This window comes from Canis lupus, chromosome 5 (genome assembly GCF_011100685.1).
Source record: "Canis lupus familiaris isolate Mischka breed German Shepherd chromosome 5, alternate assembly UU_Cfam_GSD_1.0, whole genome shotgun sequence".
Taxonomy (NCBI): Eukaryota; Metazoa; Chordata; class Mammalia; order Carnivora; family Canidae; genus Canis; species Canis lupus.
The window spans coordinates 80,560,146-80,575,039 of NC_049226.1; the positions used below are offsets into that span (position 1 = coordinate 80,560,146).

The window sequence follows — 14,894 nt, forward strand, 5'->3', positions numbered from 1 at the left end:
GCCGCCCCCGTGGGCCGGGCGCCCGGGGCCCATAAAGCGGCGGCGGCTGCGAGCTGCACCCCGAGCCCCGCCCTGCCCCGACGCCGCGGCCCCACCCCCGCGGCCCCGACAGCCAGCACCCAGCGGCCGCGCGCCACCGGAGCCCTGGCGGGTGAGTGCCGCGCCGCTCCGGACAGGGGCGCCCCCGCAGCAGGTGCCCCGCAGCAGGGGAGCCCCCGGAGCACGGTGCGCCGGAGCAGGGGAGCCCCCGCAGCAGCGTGCCCCGAAGCAGGGGAGCCCCCGCAGCAGCGTGCCCCGAAGCAGGGGAGCCCCCGGAGCAGGGTGCCCCGCAGCACGGGTGCTCCGGAGCAGGGGAGCCCCTGGAGCACGGTGCGCCGGAGCAGGGGAGTCCCCGGAGCAGGGGAGCCCCTGTAGCAGGGTGCCCCACAGCACGGGTGCTCCGGAGCAGGGTGCCTCTGCAGCAGGGTGCCCCGGAGCAGGGGAGCCCCTGGAGCAGCGTGCCCCGAAGCAGAGGCGGCCCCGCAGCAGGGGAGCCCCTGGAGCAGGGTGCGCCGGAGCAGGGGAGTCCCTGGAGCACGGTGCGCCGGAGCAGGGGAGCCCCCGGAGCAGCGTGCCCCGAAGCAGAGGCGGCCCCGCAGCAGGGGTGTCCCCGAGCAGAGCGCCCCGCAGCAGGGGTGCCCCGGAGCAGGGTGCCTCTGCAGCAGGGTGCCCCTGGAGCAGGGTGCCCCGCAGCAGGGAGCCCCCGGAGCAGGGTGCCCCGAAGCAGGGGTGCCTCGGAGCAGAGGTGGCCCCGGAGCAGGGGCGCCCCCGAACAGAGGCGCCCCCGGAGCAGAGGCGGCCCCGGAGCAGAGGTGGCCCCAGAGTAGGGTGCCCTGGGAGCAGAGGGCTCCCACAGGGCTCCCACAGCCCTCATTTGTCTGCAGGGATCCCCAGGGGCTTAGGTCTCAATTTTCCTCCATGACTCAAACTGCATCCCGGGGTGAGCCCTCCCCACACACGGGAGGGAAGGGGAGCTCCTGTTTCCACCCCATCTCCACAACCTTGGGTGGGCGTTTGAGACGGACTTGACCTCAGAAGCAAAAAATTCCCTCCAGAACAGGTCAGGCACCGGTGGTTAGAGGCCCAATCTGGCCACTTTGTTTGGCCTTAGAATTTAAAATACTTCGGTGTAAGTTGTAGGTTTACAATACCTATAGGTGATTTCATTTGTTTATCTTTTTTTTTTTTTTTTTTTTAATAGATTATTTATCTAGGGCAGCGCGGGTGGCTCAGCGGTTTAGCGCCGCCTTCCGCCCAGGGCGTGATCCTGGAGACCCGGGATCGAGTCCCACGTTGGACTCCCTGCATGGAGCCTGCTTCTCCCTCTGCTGTGTCTGCCTCCCTGTGTCTCATGAATTAAAAAAAAAAATATATATATATCTATATCTATATCTATATCTATATCTATATCTATATCTATATCTATATCTATATCTGTGTGTGTGTATATATATCCAGCTACTGAACTTTGCTGGTTGTATTTCTTGCAAATACATCCTTCCTGTTTGGGCCTCGTCTTATATTTCTTAGTTTAAGATTTTATTTTTTCATGAGACACACAGAGGCAGAGACACAGGCAGAGGGAGAAGCAGGCCCCATGTATGGAGCCCTACGTGGGACTCGATCCCGAGTCCCCAGGACCACGCCCTGAGCAAAGGGCAGACACCCAAGCCCTGGGCCGCCCAGGTGCCCCTTATATTGCTTTTTTTTTTTTTTTTTTTAATTTTTTTCTTTTTATTTATTCATGATAGTTACAGAGAGAGAGAGAGGCAGAGACACAGGCAGAGGGAGAAGCAGGCTCCATGCACCGGGAGCCCGATGTGGGATTCGATCCCGGGTCTCCAGGATCGCGCCCTGGGCCAAAGGCAGGCGCCAAACCGCTGCGCCACCCAGGGATCCCTATATTGCTTATTTTTGAAGGTGGTAGGCATCCCCCGAAGCTAGTAGGTGGTGAGCTCCTTGAAAGCTAGGGATAAATATCCCGATTTCTCATCTTATGTCAAGTGACTTTATATTTTACCACTTAGGAAACGCTTGTTAATACTAAGTAAAAAAGAATCTTTATATGTAGGTAAGAAGCCAAGAGATAAAACCTGACAAAGCAGAGTTCAGTAAATATTGATATAACTAACGCAAAGGTAAGTCGCAGAGAACATGCTTGTCAGAACTTCATATACTCACATTTCTCCCAAGAGTGTTAAGTCCTGGAGTTGATTAAAAAGGGGGGGGGGGGGGTAGGAGTTTGTTGAGGAAGCCTCCGGAGCCTCTTTCCCTTTTCCCTTTTCCTGATTCAAAGCAGATGAATCATGTCCTTAAATCCCTCAGCCCGAGATGCCCACGCAGGCTGGGCGCGGCCCTCGGGGCCCCGGTCCTTCAGCCCGAAGCAGCTGCTCCCATGGGGCCCCACCGGGGGTACAGCCGTGAGGAGTTAGTAAGAAATGAGGTAGTGGGGTGCACCTGGGGGACCCAGCGGCTGAGCCCCGGGCGTGACCCCGGGGGCCCGGGATCGAGTCCCGCGTCCGGCTCCCCGCGGAGCCTGTTTCTCCCTCAGCCTGTGTGGCTGCCTCTGTGTCTCTCGAATGAAAAGAAAAGAAAAGAAAAGAAAAAAAAAGAAAAGAAAAGAAAAGAAAAGAAAAGAAAAGAAAAGAAAAGAAAGAAGAGAAAAGAGAAAGAAAGGAAAAAAAGAAAAAAGAAAAGAAAAGAAGAAGGAGGGCGGGAGGAAGGAAGGAAGGAAGGAAGAGGAAAAAAAAAAGAAAGAAAGAAATGAGACTGTGATGCCAGTTGCTAGGAGCAGGGGTGGTGATCTATTCCGTCCTCTGGTACCTCCCCTGCTGCCCAGCACATGGTTGCATGGATTTATCTAGGTCTCTCTCTATATATATATTTAAGTTGTTGTTTCTTTGTTTTGTTTTTGTGATCTGTACACCCAGTGTGGGACTTGAACTCACAACTATGAGCTCAAGAGCCCCATGCTCCTCCGACCGAGCCAGCCAGATGCCCCATGTCTATATAAAGTATTAGAGTTTCACCACTTAGCTATGTAAACTTGGGAAACTTGCTTTTCTGTCCCTCACTGTTCTCATCCATAATATGGGGATAGTAAATTTTATATATATACACACACACACATATCTCAGCGTTGCCATGACAACTGCAGAAGAATGCCAAGCACTCAGAGCAGTGCCCAGCACATAGTAAGCTCTCATTAATGCTGTTAGGGCAGAGCAAGGCCAATAGTACCTGATTTCACTTGTATGGAATCTAAAAACCCAAACAATGAACAAACAAAAAGACACAGACCCTTAAATACAAAAAACAAAGCAACTTTGCCAGAGGGGAGTGGGATGGGCAGAGGGGCACCAAATGAGTGAAGGGGAGTGGGAGGTCTGGGCTTCCAGCTACAGAATGAATAATCACGGGGTAAAAGGTCCGACAGGGGATGTAGTCGACGGTATTGTGATAGTGTCGTAGGGTGTGACAGGTGGTAGCTACCGTGCGGGGAGCATAGCCTAGTACACGGACGAGGACTCACTGTGTCAGTCACCTGAAACTAACGTAACATTGTCGAATATACTTCAGTTAAAATAAGGAAGAATGAAGGGCACCTGGCTGGCTCAGTCGGAAGAGTGTGGGGCTCTTGGTGTCAGGGTTGTGAGTTTGAGTCCCACGTTGGGTGAGATTGTTTAAAAATTAACAAAACTTTAAAAAGATGCACGCTGTTCTCGTGAGCGTATAGCCTGCTTGTTCTGGCAACTTTATGAATACAGGCCCAAGGAAAAAAGGTCCAAGAAAAAAAAGTAAATCTTTCCCTTCTGTCTCTACCTCCTTGCCGTCTCGTACTCAGCTAAGAAAACCATTAATAGTTTCATGTGATCCTTGCACATCTCTTCTTCCCTCATACCTAGAGGCCGCAAATCTACGCACACATATGTGTAGTTTCTTTGTCTTTTTTTTTTTTTTCTTTAAGTAATGGCTATACCCAACGTGAGGCTCTAACTCACAACTCCAAGGTCTAGAGTTGCGGGCTCCAACCGAGCCAGCCAGATGCCCCTCTTCGTCTTTCATAAGAATGGATTCACTTTACTTCATTTTATCAGCAACCATCTATGGTGGCTGTCGTTCTGGGAGACGATAGCGTCAGCTCGGCAAGAGCCTAGTGGTCTCTACTGTGTGTCCTGGAGTCAGACTCCCCATCAATACACGGGCAGGTTGTGTGCAGTGCTTGCCAATGCAAGAATACAGTAAACCTCCTTGTGTCCCGATGCTAGTCTGTAGAACAGATCCCCCCAAAGTCAGACAGCGAGATCAAAGACTTCTTGTTTTTTGTTTTTTGTTTTGTTTTTGAGAGAGAGCGAGAGAGCGAGCAGGAACAAGGTTGGGGGTGGGAGGGAGAAAGAGAGAGAATCCTAAGCAGGCTCCATGCCCAGTGCGGGCTCAGTCTTGCGACCCTGAGCTCATGCCAGTCAGCCCCCCAGGTGCGCCAAAGATTCGTGTGTCTTTAAAATTTTAAGAAATTTGGCCTGATTACTTGGCAATTCATAGTCCCACTGACAAGGTGCCAGTTTTCCTGCAATTTCAATAGCCCTCAGTTGCTTGTTTGAATTGTTTTGCTAATCTTTTTTTTTTTTCATTTTAAAGATTTTATTTTTAAGTAATCTCTACATCCAACGTGGGGCCCGAACTCCCAGCTCCAAGATCAAGAGTTGCACGCTCCCCTGACTGAGCCAGCCAGACGCTCCTGTTTCGCCAGTCCAATGGGTAAATACTGATAGCTCATTTTAATTTGTTTTTCGTGACAGGCCAGGCAGGGCACTCCTTCTGTTTTGGTTTTTGATCTGCATTTCTTCCTCTGTGAATAGTGTGCCCATGACCTTGCATTGTTGCTACTGCATTGTCTTGTCCTGTTTGTAGGCATTCCTTGGGATTTGAACACTTTGTGCTAAGAGTTACAGATGTCTTTCCCTTGCTGATTGTCTTTTGACTTTGTTTATGGTGCTTTCTGGAACACACACAGTTTTAATTTTTATTTGTCTTTATCTGGCAAGCTTTTCCTTCATGGTTTCTGAATCTCTAGTCTTTCTTAAAAAGTACTCTCTATCTTTAGGTTATATAAATTCTCCCTTTAGATCTTTACTCTCTGCCAGGAATTTTTTGCTCTATGTGGTCTGTCTGTGGGATAGTGAAAAAAAAAACACACAACAAAATACATATTGAACACAATAGACACTCTGAAAAGTGCACAAATTCGAAGTGACTTTTCATAGACTTGTGTGGTCAGCACCCAGATCAAGAAACAGAGCATGGGCAGCACCCCAAGAGCCCCTTCTGTGCCTTTCCAGTTGCTACCCCTCCACAAGGGGAACCACTATCCTAACTCCTAACACGTCAGTTTTCTAGGGGATAATTCCATTTTCATGCAGATGGCCACTTAAGTATGCCAACAAAATTAGCCACTGAGTTAAAATGCCTCCTTTATTCATTGGTATTTAAAAAAAAATTATTTACTTATTCATGAGAGACACAGAGAGAGGCAGAGGCAGAAGCAGGCTCCATGCAGGAGCCGATGCGGAACTCGAACCCAGGACCCCAGGATCACACCCTGGGCTGCAGGCGGCTGCACCTGAGCCACCCGGGCGCCCCTCGCTGGTACTTGTAAGGAGTAACTGTGTTTCTGGCCGCAGGGGGTGGACTGTATCACCCAAGGCCTAACAAAGTCGACTCTTCCCCCTTTTCTTAAAGTTTGGTTATTTATTTACTAATCTCCATGCCCAATGTGGAGCTAGAAGTCACGACCCCCAGAGCAAGAGTCGCGGGCTTTTCGGGCTGAGCCCCCCAAGCCCCAGACCCGGAGTGCGCACCCCGAGGTGGGCGCTGCCTCCCTCCTGCCTCGTGTGCCCGCAGCCAGGAAGGCGCTGATCGTCCTGGCCCACGCAGAGAAGGCCTCCTTCAACCACGCCATGAAGGAGGCTGCGGTGGAGGCCCTGGAGGCCACAGGGTGGGAGGTCACCGTGTCGGACCTGTACGCCATGAACTTCAACCCCGTCATCTCCAGGCGGGATGTGACAGGTAGGCGAGCCCCTGCTCCGGGAGGGCCCGGCCGGCTCCCCGCGGCCCCCCATCACCTGTCCCCCCCCTGCAGGGATGCCCAAGGATGCGGCCCCCCATCACCTGTCTCCCCCCTGCAGGGATGCCCAAGGATGCGGCCCCCCATCACCTGCCCCCCCCGCAGGGACGCCCAAGGACGCGGCCCCCCATCACCTGTCCCCCCCCTGCAGGGATGCCCAAGGATGCAGCCCCCCATCACCTGCCGCCCCCCGCAGGGACGCCCAAGGACGCGGCCCCCCATCACCTGTCCCCCCCTGCAGGGACGCCCAAGGACGTGTCCCCCCATCACCTGTCCCCCCCTGCAGGGACGCCCAGGGACGTGTCCCCCCATCACCTGTCCCCCCCGCAGGGACTCCCAAGGATGCAGCCCCCCATCACCTGTCCCCCCCTGCAGGGACGCCCAAGGACGCGGCCCCCCATCACCTGTCCCCCCCCCTGCAGGGACGCCCAAAGACGCAGCCCCCCATCACCTGTACTCCCCCCTGCAGGGACGCCCAAGGACGTGTCCCCCCATCACCTGTCCCCCCCTGCAGGGACGCCCAAGGACGTGTCCCCCCATCACCTGTCCCCCCCCGCAGGGACGCCCAAGGACGCAGCCCCCCATCACCTGTCCCCCCCGCCGCAGGGATGCCCAAGGACGTGTCCCCCCATCACCTGCCCTCCCCCCGCAGGGATGCCCAAGGACGCGGCCCCCCATCACCTGTCCCCCCTGCAGGGACGCCCAAGGACGTGTCCCCCCATCACCTGTCCCCCCCCGCAGGGATGCCCAAGGACGCGGCCCCCCATCACCTGTCCCCCCCCCCCGCAGGGACGCCCAAGGACCCCGGGAACTTTCAGTACCCCGCGGAGGCCGCTCTAGCCTATAAGGAGGGCCGCCTGAGCCCCGACATCGTGGCCGAGCAGAAGAAGCTGGAAGCCGCAGACCTGGTGATCTTCCAGGTGGGAGCCGGGCGCGCTCCCAGGCCGGCGCTCAGGGGGCCACGGCCCAAGCGGGAGCCCGCGCCTCCCCGGGGTTGGCGCCGCCGGGGCCCTTGGGTGCGCAGCCCCGCTCTCGGCTCTGCCGCGGGCCGCCTGTGCTCCAGCTGCCGAGCGGGGCGCCCTCTGGGGTCCTTGTTCTTTTATCGGGACAAGAGGCCCAACAAGCCTTTCTCATGGGAGTTCTCTGGTAGACCTTAGCCCCCGGCCCTTTGGCCTCCTGGGTGAGTGCACACTCCGGCTGTTTGTGCTCGGTGACAGGATTGTACACCTGCGAACACTAGGTGCAGGTTTCATAGTGTTGCCACAGCTCCTACTAAAATGAGCTCTTGGGAAAATGTGGATTTAGGCATCACACATTGAAGCAAACTTTGCGATCCCTGCTGTTTAGACTTTGCTGATAAATGTGATTTCAGAGAAACAAATCTTTTATAATTTCTTAAGATTTATTTCTTTGAGAGAGAGAGTTGGGGGAGGGGCAGAGGGAGAGAGAGAATCTCAAGCGGAGCCCTGCTGAGGGTGGAGCCTGCTGCGGGGCTCGATCTCTCTACCCCGAGATCATGACCTGAGCTGAAGTCAAGTTGGATGCTTAACTGACTGAACCACCCAGACGCCGCTCATGGAAACAAATCTTAAGCGCATGTGGCTTTCTGCAGACCTGCCCGTATTTGGTTCTTTGGGCAGAAATAGGAGTGTCAGGCCAACAGACCAAGGACAATAATTTTCTTTAATGTCCTTGCTTCTCCAGAAGAAATGAGAAGGGCCCCAAGAAGGGTCTGCCCTTCCTGACATCACAGGCAGCAGCTGCACAGCTGCGCCGCCTCTGCGCTGGTGATTCCTTTTTTTTTTTTTTTTTTAAGATTTTATTTATTTATTCACAACAGATAGAGAGAGGCAGAGACCCAGGCAGAGGGAGAAGCAGGCCCTATGCAGGGAGCCCGGCGTGGGGCTCGATCCCAGGACTCCAGGCTCACGCCCTGGGCGGAAGGCAGTGCTAACCGCTGGGCCATAGGGGCTGCCCTGCGCTGGCGGTTCCTGATCTGACCTCTGTGTCCTTCGCCCCACAGTTCCCACTGCAGTGGTTTGGAGTCCCTGCCATCCTGAAAGGCTGGTTCGAGCGAGTGCTCATCGGAGAGTTTGCTTACACGTACGCGGCCATGTATGACAAGGGACCTTTCCGGGTACGTGGATGCTTCTGCTCCAGCAGCGGGATTCTCCCTCAGGCAGGGTCTGGGACACCACTAGATACTATGGTCAGGCTCCTGGGAGAGATGGATGATAAAATTTTTATGGATATTTAGACGTGACTTTAGGACTTGCTTTAAAATACCCCAGGAACATGAGGGGCAAGGATATTAGCTAAGACGGGGAGGGCCAAGTATGGAGACTTGGAGCTGAGTGGCAGAAGTGTCCTTATGCTTTCTTCTCTATGTATGTTGGACATTTTCCATAATAAGAGTTAAACAGAGAGTCTATCTCAGTTTTCTAGACACCCAAATACTACACAAGACACATTCTGAGGCCTCCTGGATTCCATGCCTGGGTATGTGGGTAGCACCGCGAGGGGACAGAGTTCCACCAGGCATCCACACTGATCTTATAGTTTCCTGATTTGCTAACAACCCCCCCCCCCGCCCCCGCCCGGAGCAAATCGAGACTCCTGGGCTTGCCCTGGAGTGTGACTTCTGGAGTCCACCCGGGTGGCTGGCTCAGAGGAGCCAATGTGAGAAGTGACGTGAATAGCAGGTGGGTGGACCTGTGTGTTCTTTCCCCTGGGGTTGTCATTAACTTCCTGTCGCCATGGAGATGTGGAGGGTGACGACTTTGCTTTTACAGAATAAGAAGACGGTGCTCTCCATCACCACGGGCGGTAGCGGCTCCATGTACTCTCTGCAGGGTATCCACGGAGACATGAATATCATTCTCTGGCCAATTCAGGTTACTCGTTTTCAATGAACCTTCTGGGGGATTAATCAATCGAGCTTTCTGTGGGGTCCAGAGCCTCAAGAGAGCAGCTGAAAACAGACCCGAGGTGTCGAGGTGTGAGGACGAAAGCAACGTAGTAACTCAGAACTCCAGGGCGCTCCCTCCCCTGCCTTCCTGGTCTTCCCAGGCCCCTGTACTAAAAGAAGAACACGAGTATGGCACGTCCAAACACTACTGCCTCCTAACCGAGGACTAGTGCAGATAACCCCCAGACTTGTAGAGCCAGGTAATGATTCTCTCCCGAGGACCGACACCTCTCCAATCTTCCTGGCCTTTGCCAAGTTGTTGCTACGGCCCCACAAACTATTAGAAAATTGTAAGAAATAATTTAGTCCAGCTAACAAGAGTGAAGTCAGAGGTAGGCTTTTTGGGGGTGGGTCACTGGAGTATCAAGATAATCCCCTCTAGAGAAGAGGATTGGAGAGAACAAATATGGTGGCCCCCTATAATAGCGGGCAGTTGGTACTGGAGAAGAAGTTATAGGAATCATTTATTGAGACTCCTCTAGTTACACAGAGAGGCAGAGAAAGGCAAATTGGCATGCCTTGGCACGAGTTGGCTGCCAAGAAGCTGAAACTCCCTTATGTAATAGAACTTCCGGCATTTTTGGCAGAGGATCCCAGGCTGGCAGTGTTTCAAGGTTTTATTCATTTAAAGAAGAGTTCAGCTGACTAGGCTAAATAAAATAGGTAACAGCTAGGAATAGAGAGCAGGTGAGAGAAAGAAAACAGATATGAATTGCTTCTCCAGGGGGCCTCAGGCCCCTACATTGGATCCTCTTACTGGAAAACCTAGATTGACTTTCGCTGTTTGTATATGGTTCAAGCTGTGTAGGGTTTGTTGTGTGACTCATCTTTGTGCTTTGGTGTATCCCCAGAGTGGCACTCTGCATTTCTGTGGCTTCCAAGTCCTGGAACCTCAACTGACCTATAGCATTGGGCACACTCCTATGGATGTCCGAATTCAGATCTTGGAAGGATGGAAGAAACGCCTGGAGAATATCTGGAATGAGACTCCACTGTATTTTGCTCCAAGTAGCCTCTTTGACTTAAACTTTCAGGCAGGATTCTTAATGAAAAAGGAAGTGCAAGATAAGCAGAAAAACGAGAAATTTGGCCTTTCTGTGGGCCATCATTTGGGCAAGTCCATCCCAACTGACAACCAGATCAAAGCCAGAAAATGAAACTCACAAGGCTTTATTTCCTTCTAAAATGTAGCCAAATCGAGGTTTCTTTTTTGGACTTCTTTGACTTGCTTTAGTCTTTGAGATTTGTGTGTTTTTCTTTTTCCACAAGGAATGACTAGGAGACAGAATAGACTGTATTCCTATATTTTTGGATAGTTGTAGTAAATATAACTGATTCTTATGATTGCGATCATGGCAAAATCTGATTAGGCTCAAGAGGCCACTCAGGATATACAGCAGGGAAAGATGGAGAAAAGATGCCAGACAATATTCTTTAAGGTCCTCTATACAATTTAATTCTTTTTAAGTATGAATTTTTAGGGCTGAATCTGCGAGACAGCATCCAGCCCTTTAATGACATACTTTTCTTTTAGTTTCCTCTCTGTGGCTTATGGCAGAAGGGAATTGGTCAGAGAAAAAAAATGACTGGGTGCTGACCCAAGGGACTGGTTTAGTAGTTACTAATCTATGCTTGTTTACCATAGATACTGGCTTTAATTACTGCGCCGTGACTAGTATGCCTAATGTGAGAGTTCCTCTTGCTTCAACTTTTGTAGTTTGTATACAGTACCTAGAGATACTTTCAAGTGAAAAGATAATAAAGGTCTCTTCTTTGTCTCAGTCTTCTAATTTAATATCTGCAGAAATAAACCAACACATCCATACAGTACATCTGCTACAATGACCAAACAAGAAATAGTTACTTAACAAAAGCCTCCTACAAATAGTACTTTATTTTTGAGCTTAGAACACCCTGGAGGTTTTCTTCTCCACTGCTAAACTGATGACTTTCCTTTTGGATGTGGTTTGGTCCCACCATTTTGGGGATGAAATTGTAATCCTAGAGTTTCGTTAACTTTGAACAATTTTGGTATACTGTTCCAATTTCCAGTTTAGATTACAGCAGTGCAGCTCGCTGTCGGTATAATTCCAGTAGAGTATGATGAAAGGCTGCCCTCTTGTGGTGCACTGAAAGGAAACGAGAGAGGAGGCTAAACAAGGTTGCTGGACACTGGGAACAGGTCCTGGACCGGCCAAGAAAAGGAGGGCAGCAGGCAGGAGCCTCACGTGTCAGATGCTGACAGGCATTTGGGTATTTCCCCCTACAATGGCAGATGGCTAGGTGCTTCAGTTTGAAAGATGTTTTCTTGTTGCCTTCATTCTCACTGCAATTTTTGTAAATTTCTGAAAGCTCCAGATGAAATAAAAACCATTTCTACAAAATGGATGCACACTCATTGGTTTCAGTGAAGCTAGTGATGGAGGCATACAGGCAAAAGTGGAACCTACTAGGGAAGATGGGATCAGTCTGCAACAATAAATTACGGCCAGGGTGCCTGGAGGCCAACTTGGTAGAGCATCCAACTCTTGATCTTGGGAGTTGTGAGTTCCGGCCCCTTAAAAATAAAATCTTAAAATCTTAAAAAAAAAAAATTATGGCCAGAAGCTTATAAGACTGGAGAGCTCTCCCAACAGGGCTGCTTCATATTGAATTGGTAAAGAAACAACCTATTAAGACCCTCGCCGGGAATCTACGGGACATTTACAGAGATCCAGGAAAAACATTCTAGAAATCAAGAAAAACCTAGAATTCAGTAAACAAATGCCAAGGGGCAGTATTTACTGTGATTTGCCTGATTTATTCTGATTTATCCAGTCAATGGGCTAGATACTCTTCTAGGCAGTGGGAGTTGGCAACGATTGACAAAAACCAAGTACCTAATGCAAGGAAGAAAGAGCAGGGTAAGAGAGAGATGGGATAGGAGTTTTGTTTTATACAAGGTAATCAAGAAAGACCTGCCCGATAAGGCTACATGTTTGCGAAGTCCTGACAAAGTGAGAGAGTGAGGTGTAGGCAGATGCGTGAAGGAAGGCGCTCCGGGCAGTAGTGATCTCAGCGTGCAAATACCTGAGGCAGGAACGTGCGCGGTGTGAAGAAGAAATAAGAAGTTAGTGTAACCAAAGCAGAGAAAAAAACAGAAGGCTATGTCAGATATATAGCCGGGATCGGATCATATAGAGCCTTACAAGTGCTGTAAGAATATAAAGATAGGAAGTCACTGGAGAGTTTTGGGCAGAAGTATAATATCATATGACCCATGTTTAATTCTGGCTGGTAGGGGAGGAATCAAGTATAAGGCAATCATGGAAGCACAGCGAATTGTGGGACAGTGTGACAATCTAGCCAATAAACATTTTGAGCAAGAGGTGTCAAGAAGTGGATTTTAAAAGGCTGTATATTTCATTTTTAAAAAAAGATTTTATTTATTCATGAGTGACACAGAGGGAGAGAGGCAGAGACACAGGCAGAGAGAAGCAGGCTCCATGCAGGGAGCCTGATGCAGGAATCGATCCGGGGACCCCAGGATCACGCCCTCAGCTGAAGGCAGGCGCTCAACCATTGAGCCACCCAGGCGTCCCAGGTTGTATGTATTTCAAAGGTTGTGTTAACAGTATTTGGTAAAGGACTGGATCTAGGTCAGATAAAAAACTCAAAACATATTTTGGCTTACACAACTGGAAGAACGGAGATTGCATTTGCTGGGATGAGCAAGAATTTGGAAAGCATATTGGGGGCAGAAGTTGGGGTCGGGAAGGGTGGAATCAAAATTTGACTTCAGACATTTTATGTTTGAAATGGGTGTCTAGTAAGGATAATAGGGACATGCAGTTACGGGGTGCCTGGGTTGCTCAGTTAAGCATCTGCCTTCGGCTTAGGTCATGATCCAGGGGCCCTGGGATGGAGCCCCACAATGGGCTCCTTGCTCAATGGGGAGTCTGCTTCTTTCTCTTCCTCTGCCTCTCCCCCAGTTCATGCTCTCTAGCATGCTCTCTCTCTCTCAAATAAGTAAATAAAATCTTAAAAAGAAGAAAAAAAAAAGGAACCTGGAGTTAGGGGAGAAGTTACATTTTTCTCCTAATGCACAAAGACATGTATGTTTTACTCATGTTTCATTTCAAATACCACCAGTGTATGTTATGTTATATATACGTTTTGGTGAACACTACGACTGGAGGCATACACTTGAAAATCTTCAACAGAGAGATAGTATATAAAGCAATGTCACGGATGAGATTACCTAGGAAATAAATTACGAAAAGAGATCCGATGATTGACCCCTCTAGGGCTCTCTGGTGTTAAAGAGGTCAAGAAGATGAGAATTTAAAAAGGTGGCCAGCAGAGCAGGCTTGTTGAATGTGGGGTCTGAAAGCTAACCGTGTTTCAAAGAGGAAGTGATCAAGTGTGTCCAATACTACTCGTAAGCCAAGTAAGATAGGTCTGAGAATGGACTTGCATATAGCTATGTGGACGCCACTGGTGATTTGGACAAGAGGCATTTCAGGAGTGGTTTGGAATGCGTTCAAGAAAGAATGGAAGGGGGCAGCCCGGTGGCTCAGCGGTTTAGCGCCGCCTTCAGGCCAGGGTGTGATCCTGGAGACCGGGGATTGAGTCCTGCGTCGGGCTCCCTGCGTGGAGCCTGCTTCTCCCTCTGCCTGTGTCTCTGCCTCTCTCTCTCTCTGTGTCTCTCATGAATAAATAAATAAAATCTTAAAAAAAAAAAAAAAAGAAAGAATGTAAGGGGAGGAAGTGGAAACTTTGTGTACACAGTTGTATGGGCAAACAAAGTTATTTGACTTTTTAAAAGATAAGGGACATCATAGCAAATTTACATGCCAGTAGGAATGACTCAGAGAGAAAGGTTTTGATGCTGGAGAAAGAAGGCAATGAAAGGAACAGGTCTTTGGAAAAAAACAAAAGGAGATACACACACACACACACACACGCACAAAACAAAACAAAAGGAGATGGGATCTAGTGCACAAAGAACAGAAGAGCTAAGTAGTATCAGGACTAGTAATACGAAAACAAGGTTAACACTGATTAGGCACTTACTGTGTGCCAGGAACTATGTAATTTTACATGGATTAATTTACTTAGTTCTGCAATAACCCTAAGAAAAGGGTTTTATTTTTGTTTGTACTTTATAAGTAAGGAGATGAAAGAATGAAGTTAAATCGTATGTGCAGGAGCCAGAACTCCACTCAGGTGGGCAAACTCAAGATCTTAGGCTTTTTTTTTTTTTAATTGAAGTTTGATTTGCCAACATATAACACTCAGTGCTCATCCCATCAAGTGCCCTCCTCTGTCCCCAGTTACCCCATCCCCCCACCCATCTCCCCTTCCACAACCCTTTGTTCATTTCCCAGAGTTCCCATCTCCCTTTCCAAAACCCTTTGTTCATTTCCCAGAGTCTCTCATGGTTTGTCACCCGATCTTAGGCTTTTAAATACTACAGTATATTGCCTTAGTAGAAGCAAGGATGATGGCACCATGAAAGAGAGCACAAGAGTAGCAATCCATACCTCTTCTGGAGAGCGAGACCATTAACTGTTGGTGTTGAGAAATTGTAGCTACTTTTATACTTCCAGAAGTCCCTGTTGGGTCCTGAGCAGGCATGAATGATGTTCCAATTCTCATATAGGCCTGATACACGGCTGTCAAGATTGTGTTCGCTCCTTATGATAGGACAGAGTAGTACTCTTAGGAGCTTGAAGTAAAGCAAGGACAACTACCTCCCTTGTTCTGGACACTGTAACTTGA

The 14,894-nt window shown here is 50.0% G+C and overlaps 1 protein-coding gene across 1 annotated transcript; it reads left to right on the forward strand.

The window, feature by feature from the left end:
- The first annotated feature begins 20 nt into the window (after positions 1–20).
- Positions 21–11,515, forward strand: NQO1 (NAD(P)H quinone dehydrogenase 1). Its single transcript, XM_038538477.1, has 7 exons — positions 21–151; positions 4,678–4,797; positions 5,941–6,105; positions 6,953–7,083; positions 8,187–8,300; positions 8,956–9,057; positions 9,983–11,515. The coding sequence occupies exons 2-7, from the start codon at positions 4,794–4,796 to the stop codon at positions 10,286–10,288; spliced, it is 822 nt and encodes a 273-aa protein (XP_038394405.1). The 5' UTR covers positions 21–151; positions 4,678–4,793; the 3' UTR covers positions 10,289–11,515.
- The last annotated feature ends 3,379 nt before the right edge of the window (positions 11,516–14,894 follow it).